This window comes from Zootoca vivipara, chromosome 13 (assembly GCF_963506605.1).
Source record: "Zootoca vivipara chromosome 13, rZooViv1.1, whole genome shotgun sequence".
In the NCBI taxonomy this organism is placed as follows: Eukaryota; Metazoa; Chordata; class Lepidosauria; order Squamata; family Lacertidae; genus Zootoca; species Zootoca vivipara.
The window spans coordinates 19679779-19694616 of NC_083288.1; the positions used below are offsets into that span (position 1 = coordinate 19679779).

Genomic DNA, 14838 nt, shown 5'->3' on the forward strand with positions numbered 1-14838 from the left:
CTTGTCAGCATCCCTTCTTAAATTGTGGTACCCAGAACTGGACACCCCCTGATTTCTGACTTTCTGTTTACCCCCCATTTCCTGCTGATGTCCGTTTGTGTATCACCTGATTTAGATGAAAATGGAGGGGTTTTATTTGCTCCTAAGACTTTTTTTGCCCTTTTCCTAGGTGATCCTACAAGCTTCATTTGGTGCTCTCAACACCCTGGCTGATGTATCCGAAGACGTGGTAGGTGGGCGGGGGCAAAAGAAGCTGACCATCTCCACCCCCCATGTGAAGCTACTGAATTACATCCTGGAACACATCACGTACACAAGCACAGAGTATCTACTCGATGCAGTGGATCTGGGTGAGTTGGATTGCTACTGTGGAACAAGCATTGATTGCCCCTTGACTTCACCAGCCTAAAACCCGTGTTATAATTATTGCAAGATGCTTGAGCAGCTTTCCGGCCATTTCCCCGCAAGGAGGCAGCGAATTATTATCTTTTCAGGTCTTGCTTTATTTCTTGATAAAATGCTTTGCGATTTTGAAAATGGCTTCTCCTTCTCGTTTTTAAGACCTGGGGGGCGGGGGGATTGAAAAAGTTTCATGGAAGAATATTGCTGCCCAGTCAGAACTGACATTTGAGATGCTTGATTAAAATAGGCACCCACTAAATAGCACTGAAAGCAGAAAAAAGGATAGATTCCTACATTGTAGGGGGTTGAACAAGATGACCCTTGGGGTCCCTTTTAGCCCTTCAATTCTTTGATTGACTGGGTGTGGACCATAATTCAGTGATGGGGAGCATGTTTTGGGTGTGTATGGTCCAAGGTTCAAAGTCCTGGCATTTTTTAAAAGGCTTAGATTTGCAAATGTAAGTAAAAGGGTAAAAGGTAAAGGGCCCCTGGATGGTTAAGTCCAATCAAAGGCAACTATGGGGTTGCAGTGCTCATCTCGCTTTCAGGCCGAGGGAACTAGTGTTTGTCCACAGACAGCTTTCCGGGTCATGTGGCCAGCAGAACTAAACTGCTTCTGGTGCAACGCCAGGCACTCCTGTCTTCCACTGCCTCCCGCAGTTTGGTCAAACTCATGTTCGTAGCTTCAAGAACACTGTCCAACTATCTCATCCTCTGTCGTCCCCTTCTCCTAGTGCCCTCAATCTTTCCCAACATCAGGGTCTTTTCCAGGGAGTCTTCTCTTCTCATGAGGTGGCCAAAGTATTGGAGCCTCAGCTTCACGATCTGTCCTTCCAGTGAGCAGCACTCAGGGCTGATTTCCTTCAGAATGGATAGGTTTGATCTTCTTGCAGTCCATGGGACTCTCAAGAGTCTCCTCCAGCACCATAATTCAAAAGCATCAATTCTTTGGCGATCAGCCTTCTTTATGGTCCAGGTCTCACTTCCATACATCACTACTGGGAAAATCATAGCTTTAACTATACGGACCTTTGTAGGCAAGGTGATGTCTCTGCTTTTTAAGATGCTGTCTAGGTTTGTCATTGCTTTTCTCCCAAGAAGCAGGTGTCTTTTAATTTCGTGACTGCTGTCACCATCTTCAGTGATCAAGGAGCCCAAGAAAGTAAAATCTCTCACTGCCTCCATTTCTTCCCCTTCTATTTGCCAGGATGTGATGGGACCAGTGGCCATGATCTTGGTTTTTTTGATGTTGAGCTTCAGACCATATTTTGCGCTCTCCTCTTTCACCCTCATTAAAAGGTTCTTTCATTCCTCCTCACTTTCTGCCATCAAGGTTGTGTCATCTGCATATCTGAGGTTGTTGATATTTCTTCCAGCAATCTTAATTCCGGTTTGGGATTCATCTAGTCCAGCCTTTCGCATGATGAATTCTGCATATAAGTTAAATAAGCAGGGAGACAATATACAGCCTTGTCGTACTCCTTTCCCAATTTTGAACCAATCAGTTGTTCCATATCCAGTTCTAACTGTAGCTTCTTGTCCCACATAGAAATTTATCAGCACAACAGAAATCATAGAAATTTATCAGCACAAAGACAACAGGCATATGTGGGACTGTTGGAGTATGGCTTGCATATTCCTATAAGTGGGGGGGGGGGGTTATAGTCCAAGTGCCATCTGAACTATGGGAGCCAAGAAATGGATAACTGCCGGCCGACCTATCCATTGCTTTCCAGTGACATTTACCGCGGGGACTCATCAGGTGAGGTTTCCTGTGACCATCCATCAGCCGCGCCTTCCTAAGCTGTTTGACCCAGGATCAGGTGAGCTTCTGAGGCCCATTCAAATAGCAAAACTATGTTGATGTAACACCTTTATCGGCTCTCTTAAGCAGAGATGGGCAGAAGGTAGATCTCTGGATTACTTTAAGGCAAACGGCAAAGGTTTCCGACACCTAATCCCGAAGAACAGCAGCAACAAAATAATGCTTCCACCTACTGCCTCAAATCATACTCCTGAAATGACGGGAAGCAGGGGGTGGTTGCAACCTGTAATGGATTTCTCCATGGAAGGACTGTGAGCTCAGTTCTCGTACTCAAAACAAATTCCCGGGCTCAGAATTCCTTAATGCTAAATATATGTCCTTTGTAGGTGGATCTTGGGGTACTAGCAGAAAAACAAAATAGATGATGTACAGTAAGCCTGGATTACAGGTAGGTAGCTGTGTTGGTCTGACGTAGTCGAAATAAAAAATTCCTTCCAGTAGCACTTTAGAGACCAACTAAGTTTGTCATTGGTATGAGCTTTTGTGTGCATGCACACTTCTTCAGAAGTGGAGTATAAGCCTGGAGTTTGCCCTAAAGATATGTGGCAGCTAGACTGGTGACTGAGAGTGGCCACCAAGACCACATCACACCGGCCCTGAAAGAGCTACATTGCCTCCCAGAAAGTTTCCAAGCACAATTCAAAGTGTTGGTTCTGACCTTTAAAGCCCTAAATGGTGTCGGCCCAGTATACCTGAAGGAGCGTCTCCACCCCCGTTGTTCAGCCCAGACACTGAGGTCCTGCTCCAAGGGCCTTCTGGCAGTCCCCTCACTGTGAGAAGTGAGGTCACAGGGAACCAGGCAGAGGGCCTTCTCGGTAGTGGCGCCCGCCCTGTGGAACGCCCTCCCATCAGATGTCAAGGAAATAAACAACTACAGTATATTACTTTTAGAAGACATCTGAAGGCAGCCCTGTTTAGGGGAGTTTTTATGTCTGATGTTTTATCATGTTTTAATATTCTGTTGGGAGCTGCCCAGAGTGGCTGGGGAAACCCAGCCAGATGGGCAGGGTATAAATAATTTTTTATTATTATTATTATTATTATTATTATTATTATTATTTTATATCTTTGTAGAAAGATCAAATAGAACATCTCAATGCAGACACAAACATTTTAAGGTGGGGCAGGAGTAGTCAATGTTGTGCCTTGCAAATGTTGGACTACAGCTCTCATCATCCCTGACCATTGACTTAACTAGTTGGGGCTAACTTGCCCTCCAACGTTTCTCCGATGAAAGTAGGGATGTCCTATTCCATAAGAATAGGACCATAAAGAAGGCTGGTCGCTGAAGAATTGATGCTTTTGAATTATGGTGCTGGAGGAGACTCTTGAGAGTCCCATGGACTGCAAGAAGATCAAACCTATCCATTCTGAAGGAAATCAGCCCTGAGTGCTCACTGGAAGGACAGATCGTGAAGCTGAGGCTCCAATACTTTGGCCACCTCATGAGAAGAGAAGACTCCCTGGAAAAGACCCTGATGCTGGGAAGGATTGAGGGCACAAGAAGAGGATGACAGAGGACGAGACGGTTGGACAGTGTTCTCGAAGCCACCAACATGAGTCTGGCCAAACTGTGGAAGACAGGAGTGCCTGGCATGCTCTGGTCCATGGGGTCACGAAGAGTTGGACACAACTTAACGACTAAACAACAATTCCATAAGAGTAATTATTATTATTATGAGCGGCTCCCAACATATATAAAAACGTGATGAAGCATTAAATATTAAAAAAAACTTCTCTATACAGGGCTGCCTTCAGGTGTCTTCTAAATGTTGTGTAGTTACTTATCTTCTTGGCTTGGGAGTTGCATAACTCCACACCCTCCAACGTTTCTGTGGTGAAAACAGGAGCGTCCAAAGGGAAAGCAGGACATTCCGGGATCGGATCAAATCAGAAACCAGGATGGCTTCCTGTAAACCCAGACTGGCCCTGGAAAAAAAGGGACACTTGGAGGGCCTGGGCTGATGGAGGGCACCACATGGGCTACTTCTGTGGTAGGGGAGAGAAGTTACTTCAGCTCTGCAGAAGGTGACCTAACCAGGCACCCAGAGTGAAAACAGTGGCTCAGGAACAGAACCTTCAAGGAAGAGTCCTACTCTGGGTTGTGGTAGGAAATGTTTCTACTTGAATGGGAGGCTGGATACAAGACTCCTAGAGGACAGCCGTGGGAAACAAACCCACACGGATTGTTGAGTGTGTTGGGGATTACTTCCATTGTTGGTGGAGCTGCAAAAAGATTAGCACATTTTGGTCAGAAATATATGAGGAATTGAAAAAAATGTTAAAATTTACATTTGAGAAAAAACCGGAAATCTTATTGCTGAGCATGATCCCTGAAAGTGTGCCGATTGACAGAAAGAACATACTCCTTTATGCGTGCGCGGCGGCTAGAACGTTGATTGCACAAAATGGGAAGGGAGATAAAATCCCATCTACACAGGATTGGCAGGTGAAATTGGCTGAATATATGACCTTAGCAAAATTAACTGTGATAATTAGGAGGATTCCCAAACAAAAAATTAAGGAAGAGTGGAAATATGTAGATGATTACTTTTATAAACAAGGTATAAATTCGAAGTTGGTGATATGTTTAGAATGAAATGCACAAGCTGGTAAAGTAAGTGGAAATTATAAGGAAATCGGTTATGGTTTAGATTTCAAATTATAAGGGAAAGTCTAGTAGAAATTATTGATGAGAGGGAACCGATCTTAAATGTTTGGAAGTTGATATTTTTATTTTCAATTTTATCCTTTTCTTCATTTCCCCCCCTCATATTTTTTCATATATATATATATATATATATATATATATATATATATATATACACACACACACACACACACACACCTTTTTCTTTTCTCTTTTTCTCTTTTCCCCTTTTTCCTTTCTCTCTTCTTTTCATGTTTTGATTGGAGATTATGTTTGCTTATGTTTAATTATGCTTAATTATGTTATGTTATGTTTCACGTTATATTATTTTGTATTATTCTGTAATTTTAATACGAAAATAAAGCTATTTTTAAAATTTAAAAAAAAAAGAGTGTGTTGGCTCACTCTTCCTTCCCTGTCTTTGTCCCTCAGATTACAACATCAGTAATATGGTGACCATCACAACCAAGACTTTCTTGCGCTACCACAAGCTGAGGGTCCTCCTCGAGAGCATACGGCAGTATTATCCGAATATGAAGGTCATTGTGGCGGACGACAGCGAACACCCCGAGATGATTCAACAAGCCAACGTTGAGCAGTACATTATGCCCTTTGGAAAGGTACCTACCGACATGTGCAGGTGTAGCTTCTTCCACTGCTGAGAGGGATTTCCCAGCTCCTGGTCAAGTGAGCCAATCCTGGGCCCTTCTGGCAGCAGTGTGGCAGGTGACATGGAGAAGCTCGATGGGCCCATGATGCATGCTAGGGATGGGGGAACCTGGTGGCCCTCTAGATGTTGCTGGACTGCAACTCCCATCATCCCTGACCATTGGCCGTGCTGGCTGGGGCTGATGGGAGCTGCAGTCCCAACAACCAAGCCAGATAGCTCAGTCGCTAGAGCACGAGGCTCATAATTTCAGGGTTGTGGGTTTGAGCCCCACATTGGGCGAAAGAGTCCTCTGTGGCAGGGGGTTGGGCTAGATGACCCTCGGGGGTTTCTTCCATCTCCACAACTCTGTGATTCTAATAAGCGCTATAACATTGCGGTTCCCTACCCCAGCTGTATGCTGAACTTCCAGACTTTGTGCCTAGTTCCTAGCTATTAAGAGAGATGATTCCCTCTTAATTTGATATAGTTTGCGCTATAAATTGAAAGCCGTATCGTGTCATTTTTACAGCCACAGCTTTCCCAGAAGAATCCTAGGAGGTGAAGTTAGTGAAGGGTGCTGAGAGCCTGTCAGAGACCAGGCTGAGGATTACAGCTCGGAAGAGGAATGGTGGGAACCTCCCTCTCTTCCTGCTTCTGACCAGGATCCTGATGCTGCTCAGGAATAGGGGAGCAGTATAGATTTAGAGACTTGGTTTGCAGAGGGACATAGTTCAGAAAACAACAGCTGGGCAGTGGGGAACAGCTAGAAGCAGCAGAACAGGGAGAGAGAGAGAGAGAGAGAGAGAGAGAGAGAGAGAGAGAGAGAGAGAGAGAGAGAGAGAGAGAGAACTGACTCCCCTTCATTTGAGAGTGTCCAGCCTATAGTTGCTACGCAGAAGGCTCAGTGGTTGCGAGGTCAGGTTGCCAGAAGGGGAAGTGATGATGACCGGGGGGGGGAGGACAACTTAATTGGAAGCACCTTTGCTCTGAGATCATTCAGCAGCTGAACTGGGTTCCACACAGTCACAAAAATGAAACAAAAAAGCGCCGCAAAAACAGAAATGCAAAATAAATGGCAAAAACAGACAGACCTCAGCGTTACACTCAAATCGGAAATGTGACACTCAAATTGGAAATGTGGCACTCAAAACAGAAGCATGGCACTCAAATTGAAAGTGTAATACTCAAAATGGAGCATGTTCGGCTTCTGAAAAAAATTCGCAAACCGGAACACTTACTTCCGGGTTTGCAGTGTTTGGGTTCCAAGTTGTTTGAGTACCAAGGCGTTTGAGAACCAAGGTACCGCTGTATTTTGGTGTCCTCTGTGTCCCAACTAAAATAGCTGAGAGCACTTATGAGAAGAGAGGCAATATGGAAAGAGGATCTTGCAAGGCTGAGGGAGAATGCCTTTCTCTGCTTCCCTCCCCAGAGAGGACCATTTGCCCCTAACTGCTCTGTGAGATGAAGTAGGAGAAGAATGTATGTGTTGAGTAAAAAAGAGAGGGACCCTGAGCTTATTTGAGCTGAACTGTCCACACTTTTCCCACCCAACTATCTCTAGGGCCATCTGCCACCAACTATTGGCCTGTGAGTAGAATTGTGAAAACTTACATTTTTATAATGCTTTTAAAAAAACCGCTTATTGAAATATTTGGATGTTAATTGTAAGCTGCTTTGGAAGGGTTTTTTTGGATTACAACTCCCATCATCATTTTTAATTATTTATTTCATTTCTATACCGCTTTATATTTTTAAGAAAAATCTCAAAGCGGTTTACGGAAGATTAAAACATCAATGAAACATCAATAAACCAATCTGAATAAAGTGAAATATATAGAGCAGGCATCCCCAAACTAGGCCCTCCAGATGTTTTGGGACTACAAATCCCATCATCCCTAGCTAACAGGATCAGTGGTCAGGGATGATGAGAATTGTAGTCCCAAAACATCTGGAGGGCCGAGTTTGGGGATGCCTGATATAGAGTATACAGTCAAAGCAATATAATTAACAGAAAACTAAAATGTTACCTTGAAGATTTCAAAATAAAACATTACAAAGGAGAGGTCAACTACAGAAGACGTACAGTGGTGCCCCGCTTAACGAATGCCCTGCTTAACTAACTTTCCGCTTAACGAAAGGATTTTTCGAGCGGAGGTTGCCTCGCTAGACGAATTCGTTTTATGAAAAATTCGTCTAGCGAATCGTGGTTTCCCATAGGAATGCATTGAAATTTAATTAATGCGTTCCTATGGGCAAAAAAAAATTGAAAAAAAATTCAATGCATTCCTATGGGATTCGCTAGGTGAATTTTTCGTTATAAGAAAAGACCCGAGGAATGAATTAAATTCGTCTAGCGAGGCACCACTGTATTTAGCATAAACAAAGTTAACAAAAAAAAATCTTAAAACATAAAAAAAAACATTGCTAAGTGAAGTCAAATATTAAAAGCACATTTAAAACAGCATAATTAACAAGAGGATAAAATGTTATCATAAGTGTCAGGGAGTTGTTGCAGCTACTCCCGAGTAAAGACGCTCCAGTCCGTTCTGTCTTTAAAGGTTTTATTGTGCATACTATTTACAGTGCAGAGATAGCAGAAAACATGACCTCCTAGTCACTCTCAGAATCCGGCAATGGCGCCTTTCTGCTTCGGGGCCAGCATAATAACCTGGGCACCCCGAAACGCCGCCCCCTAGCCCTGCGTTTGGGCGCGCGCCTCAATTCGGGCACCGGAAGGAGCTGTGCCCCTTCTTCCCCTTGCTGGCTGGGGCAGTGCCTGGGCTCCAACGCCTCCCTGAGCCGTCCCCCTCCTCCAATTCTTGGTCAGAGTAGTGCAGGGGCTCAGATGCCTCGCTGAGCCCTTCCTCCACCATCTGTTCCCCAGAGCGTTGCCAGGGCTCTGACGCTTCACTGAGCCTTCCCTCCTCCATTCCGCTTCCCCCTGACCCGCTGCTAGCGCTGTCGCTGGGCGAAGTGCTGCTCAGGATGATGGGGGGGAGGCTCCCTGTAGGGAGTCCCCCTGACAATAAGCATGACACAACTGTTTGGCAGGCACAAAAAGATGGGGCAAAAGAATCCAAAAGTTAGGGTTCGTTGTCAGGCATAGCGATGTCCCTCTGGTCTCACCCGGCGCCTCTTTAGTAGAGCTGGTGAGTCTGGGCCCCGTCTGCTAGGCCAGGTGGAAAGGGCCTTGCAGGGAGCGGACTTCACGGGCGATGTCCCTCTGGTCTCTAGCTAGCAGGACCCAGTGGTTAGGGATGATGGGAACTGTAGTCCAAAACAGATGGAGTTTGGGAAACCCTGCTCTAAAGCCTTGCAACATTGGGAAGGCCACCAAGACAGACTGTCCTAAAGCCTTGCATCAGGAGTAGCACCCAACCAACAGGCTGGATTTTATGCAGGGGGTAGAGGCAGATATTCTGCTGTGGAAAGAGCCCCCTAACAAAAACACACCACTGACATAAGCCATTCTTGTTGCCTGATGCTACTTCCTGATTCACTTCATCAGGGCTGGTTTGCAGGAAGGAACCTGGCCATATCTCAGGTCACAACCAAATACTACCTCTGGGTGGATGATGATTTCGTGTTCACTGCAAACACCAAGATCGAGAAACTAGTGGATGTGTTGGAGAACAGCAACTTGGATGTGGTATGTATTTCTTTGCCATGCTGTCCACTAGCCTCCCAACCCAATTCTGGCCAGTGTGGATTTTTTTGCTGCATTCCTAGAAGAAGCCACACAACAGGAATGGGTCTGAGAGATCAACGGTTGCTCCGAACAACTTTTTGGTCCCTTTCTGAATCCGTTTAACACGGTGATTTCCAAACTTGGGTCTCCAGCTGTTTTTGGACTACAACTCCCATCATTCCTAGCTAGCAAGACCAGTGGTCAGGGATGATGGGAATTGTAGTGCAAAAAACAACAACAGCTCGAGACCCACGTTTGGGAAACACTGCTCTAACAGATTCTATAGCACCTGTTAGCTAGGGATCATGGGAGTTGTAGTTCCAAAACATCTGGGGAGCCAAGGTTGCCTATGCCTGACCTAAGGAGGCTGTGCTTTTAGGTTGCAGCTGTAGCCCAGTTAAATAAATCTTACACCACAATCCTGTGCCTGTTTACTCAGAAGCAAGTTCCACTGTGCTCAGTAGGTCTGGTAAGAATGTGTAAGATTGCAGGCCAACTAATTGCATGCATTTAATTGCCCAGTTAAATCTGTATAAATTTGTACGTGGTTAAGAAAGCTGTGGTTAAACCACTGAGCCTAGGGCTTGCTGATCAGAAGGTTGGCGGTTCGAATCCCTGTGACGGTGTAAGCTCCCGTTGCTTGGTCCCAGCTCCTGCCAACCTAGCAGTTCGAAAGCACGTCAAAATGCAAGTAGATACCGTGTTTCCCCTTTTTTAAGACACCGTCTTATAACTTTTTTTACTCAAAAAAACACACGGTGTCTTATTTTCAGGGGGCCAGAGGCCACTGGCTCGGGGTGCTGCTGGGCGCTCTGCGCGGCACCGAGGCGGCAGGCTGCTGGCTCGGTGCTCCGCCCAGCGCTGCTGGGCGCTCCGGGCGCTCGGCGCTGCAGACCGCCGGTTCCGGCGGCGGGGGGCAGGCCTCGGGCAGCTCTCCCCCCAAAAGAAGAGGCCAGGCGCTGCAGGGCGCTCCGAGCGCTTGGCGCTTCGGAGCGCTCCGCTCTGCAGCCGCCGATTCCGGCGGCGGGGCGGCAGGCCTCGGGCAGCTCCCCCCCCCCCCGCAAAAGAAGAAGCCAGGCGCTGCAGGGCGCTCCGAGCGCTCGCTGCTTCGGAGCGCTCCGCTCTGCAGCCGCCGGTTCCGGTGGCGGGGCGGCAGGCCTCGGGCAGCCCAAAGAAAAGAAAAGAAAAGAAAAGAGTCCAGGTGCTGCAGGGCGCTCCATGCATTCGCTGCAGCAACAGCAGCCGGTTCCAGGCCCCTCTGGCTGGCTGGGGCGCTCGGCGGTCTCGCATGGAGGTATGTCTTATTTTCGGGGGGTGTCTTAGATTTCACTAATGCTAAAAAATGCTGCCATGGCTTACTTTCTGACTACGTCTTAAAAAAGGGGAAACACGGTAAATAGGAACCGCTACAGTGGGAAGTTAAACGGCGTTTCCATGTGCTGCTCTGGTTTGCCAGAAGCGACTTTGTCATGCTGGCCACATGACCTGGAAGCTATACGCCGGCTCCCTCGGCCAATAATGCGAGATGAGCGCACAACCCCAGAGTCGGTCACGAGTGGACCTAATGGTCAGGGGTCCCTTTACCTTTAAGAAAGCATATTTCATTTTTGGAGGTTGCATCCACGGGTCACAAGCAAGCATCGTCTTTGAAGACTCATTTCCATGTGAGAATATCCTGCCATCTGTAAGTCTGTCCAGATTCTTCTTCTGGAAATAAATTGCCAGCTTTAATATGTAACCAGCTGTCCAATTAGTTGGGTGCATCTTTTAGTCCAGGGATGGTGAAGTGTTGGCCCTCCAAATATTGCTAGACTCCACCTCCAGCCAGCATGGCCCAATGGTCAGGGATAGGGGATTTGGAGCCCTGCTGTGAAAAGGACTCGGCGTTTCAATGGCAGCACTACCATGGTGAAGTCTGTTAAGTGCTGATAGGAGCCTGTGTGGTTTATAGGTCGGAGGCAGCGTTGGTGGCAATGACTACAAGTTTAAGGTCATCTATGAGGAAGGAGAGGACAGCAGCTGTCTGCACATCCGATATGGCTCTTACCACCGCTTGAAAGGCTTTCCCAGTTGTGTGGTCGCCAGTGGCGTAGTCAACTTCTTCCTCGCTCGTACTGAAGAGAGCAGGCGTGTTGGGTTTGACCCTAAGCTGCAAAGGGTGGCTCACTCAGGTAAGGCCATATGCCCCGCCCACTCCAAAAACCTCCATAGTGCTAACATTGTCCCTGGTAGCACTGTGGTCTAAAGCAGTGTTTCTCAACCTTTTTTGGGCCAAGGCACACTTGTTCCATGAAAAAAATCATGAGGCACACCACCATTTAAAAAGTTAAAAAAAATTAACTCTGTGCCGCCCTATATTGACTATATAATTATGACTGTAAGAAACACTTGCCAATTGCTGTGTTGGTTGCAATCTCCTGTAATAAGGCTTCACAAGCCGCTGATTTCTCTGCCAGCACAATCCTTTGCTCAGCAAGTTTCAGGTTGAGCTCATCCAGCCAGCTTCTTTAAGTTTGTTTAAAGCCACCCTCCCGTGGTGGTGGCTGTTGAGAGCTGCGCTCGCTCTGCGTCGTGACCCGGCCGGCTTCCTTTCCGGCGGGTCAGTGCTGTGCATTGGCGGCCGCCAGGCACGTGACAATGCAAATCGCCCTTCTCGTCGCCGCACGTCGCGGCACACCAGCCAGCGGAACAGCGGTTGAGAAACGCTGGTCTAAAGCACCAAGCCTCTTGGGCTTGCCAATCAGAAGGCTGCCACTTCAAATCACCGCCTGCGACAGGTTGAGCTCCTGTTGCTCTGTCCCAGCTCCTGCCAACCTAGCAGGTCTCTCTACCTGACGTCACCTTACAGTGGCATAGTTTAGGGGGGGGCAGAGGAGCAGTTGCCCTGGGCACAAAATTGTGAAGGGCACAAAATTTCAACCCGGTGCTGCCTTAGTACAGCTGCTCGCTTCCATTGTTGGACTCAGTTTAAAAGTGGCTTCTCCATGCAAACCAGGAAGTGACCCTTCCAGACAACGGAACGACTCTTCTTTTCTCATCTCTGTGGCTGAAATCTCCTGGGTGACGTGGGTGCCATTAGGCAGTTGGATGTGCATGGATGGATGTCCCTCCCTCCCTCCCCCCACACACCCGGGCACTGGCAACCCATGCTATGCCACTGATCCCCCTGTGGCGTAGGGGCAGGTGGGTGTGGTTTGGAGGGGAAAGGCCCCATGGGTTTAATGTGTGGGTTGGCCAGGAGTTGCGGCCCTGCTCCACACACTTCCTACATGCAGAGAACAAGTATGAACAGAGGTCTCTTATTCAAAAGTACCGTATGTCTTCTTAGTGACTTACTGCAGGGATGGGGAGTCTGTGACCGCCCCCCCCCCCCAGTGTTGCTGGACTTCAACTCGCATCAGCCGAAGCCAGCATGGCCAATGGTCAGAGATGATGGGAGTTGTAGTCCAGCAAGAGCTGGAGGCCCAGAGGTTCCCTAACCCTAGTCGACTGACTTCTCTCGCCCCCAATCTTCCCTTCAGAATATTTTATGGATGGACTGGGGATTTTGCGGGTCGGCTCCTGCAATCATGTTGTCATTGGTCACCAGCCGCACGGCAGTGCGAAAAGCGCACGAGAGGCTGACGTCGAGAAGACTTACGGCAGATTCCGGGCCAATACTGAGGAGCAGGTCCGGTTCAAACTGGCTTTACATTACTTTAAGAACAGGATGAAATGCTACACAAAGGCTTGACCAAAGGCCGTCTTTCAACTCTACTGCTCCCGAATCCCCTAGATGGCACCCTTCAAGTGGCAAATGGGCTCATCTGAAGGGACTCTCGATTATCTTGAGCAAGCAACTGACTGGAGCCAGAAAACCTAGAGTGAAAACCAAAGTTCTTGCTCAAAATCATCTTTTGTGGGACTTCCCTGTTGCGGGGATTTCTCGCAACAGGACCCTACTGTGAAATGCGTATTTGAAGTGCCATGGATCTCCACAAACACTCCCTTCTTCCATTGAAACACCTGTGTGGTGAGACGGCAGCCATTTTTGTTATCTACTCTGTGTAAAAGGCAGTATATGGAAGTTGTATGCTGTGCTAAAGTGGAATTTAATTCCTCTACGGACTTTAACCCTGGCTGTTTTTAAAGCCAGCTCAAACCATGAAGCAAACCTTTCCTTTCCACTCTGGTTTTATTTCAGGTTGCTTTTTAATGTTTTTTTTTAATGCAACAGAAGGAGGCTGTGTTGAAGGGAGTGAATGTAAGCCCCTGGTCCTCTTAAGAGCATAATTATCAGCTAACTGGGTTGAAAGAGATTAAAAAGGGAGTCAGCTGTGGGCCGACTCCAGTGGGGACAACCCCAAAGGGGAGACTCCAAAGGGAACCACTCCTTTGGGGAGACATGGGGCAGGAACAAGAACCCATGTTACATTTTTGTGGTAGACAGGCTTAATGATAGAAGGTGGAGTGGACTTGCGAGTATGAGTTTGAAGAAGAAGAGGAGTTTGGATTTGATATCCTGCTTTATCACTACCCGAAGGAGTCTCAAAGCGGCTAACATTCTCCTTTCCCTTCCTCCTCCACAACAAACACTCTGTGAGGTGAGTGGGGCTGAGAGACTTCAAAGAAGTGTGACTAGCCCAAGGTCACCCAGCAGCTGCATGTGGAGGAGCGGAGACGCGAACCCGGTTCCCCAGATTACGAGTCTACCGCTCTTAACCACTACACCACACTGGCTCTCAGTGCGAGTTTGGGGCTGCATCTGGGTTCTGAGTGACAGTCAAGCCCCTGGTGCAAGTGGGAAGGTAAGGAGCTGGTTTGGAGTGAACATTGAGGTGGTTAGACCCTTTTGCACTTTTCACAGGGCAGTTGTTCACTTGCACTCGGAGCACAGTATCCTCCCGCAGAGTAGGATACTGTTATTTTGTTCCTCCCGTTAACTCCTAACTGGGGAGGGTGGGAAGCCTTAAGTTCTCCTTTGGTGGAGTTGAGCAGTTGCGTTGGAATGGAGAAAACCAAACACAGCGAACAAAAGACAAAAGTCTGAGTCACAGGGAACAGGTAGGGAAGATCCAGTGGTCTTGGGGAAGAGAGCTATGGAAAGGGCAGTAGGCGACATCGTCATAGGAGAGTGGGAAGCCAGACTCTTGATGTTGGTTGTCCCTGTTCAGCTGCACCCCCAGTAGACTTCAGTACCTATGCTGACCTGGTGATACTATTGGCTAACACCAGGTGAGTCCATGGGCGTACCCAGCATGGGGCGGGGGGGCAGCTGCCCCCCCTAGAAGCAGGGCAGCTGGAGAGGACAGGCAGGGACGCTGCCTGCTGTGCTCCGCCTCAGCCTGCTTGGCTGAAGCGAAACGGCAGCAGCGGCAGCAAAGCTGCCTCTGTTGAAAAAAACCTGGACCTGGACCTGGGCTAACTTCAGCCCACACTCCTTCAAGTCACAGTGAGCACAGCACAGAAAGTGCTGCCCCACAATGCTCCGCGGCATGTGCTCACCGTGACTTGAAAGAGTGTGGGCTGAAGTTAGCCCAGGTCCAGGTTTCCTTCAACGGAGGCAGTTTTGCTGCTGCTGCCTCGTTTTAGCCACTGCTGCCATTAAAGGAGCGGGAGAGGCAGGAGTGCAAGCGCGGGTGGCT

The 14838-nt window shown here is 47.8% G+C and overlaps 1 protein-coding gene across 1 annotated transcript in view; it reads left to right on the forward strand.

Moving 5' to 3' along the window:
* B4GALNT2 (beta-1,4-N-acetyl-galactosaminyltransferase 2) overlaps positions 1–14597 on the forward strand; it is a 35879-nt gene extending 21282 nt beyond the window's left edge. Inside the window, exons 6-11 of the mRNA XM_035135150.2 lie at positions 170–350; positions 2139–2225; positions 5310–5497; positions 9035–9175; positions 11166–11385; positions 12736–14597. Coding sequence (XP_034991041.2) covers positions 170–350; positions 2139–2225; positions 5310–5497; positions 9035–9175; positions 11166–11385; positions 12736–12947 — 1029 coding nt within the window. The 3' untranslated portion in view covers positions 12948–14597. The remainder of the gene's footprint in view (positions 1–169; positions 351–2138; positions 2226–5309; positions 5498–9034; positions 9176–11165; positions 11386–12735) is intronic.
* The last annotated feature ends 241 nt before the right edge of the window (positions 14598–14838 follow it).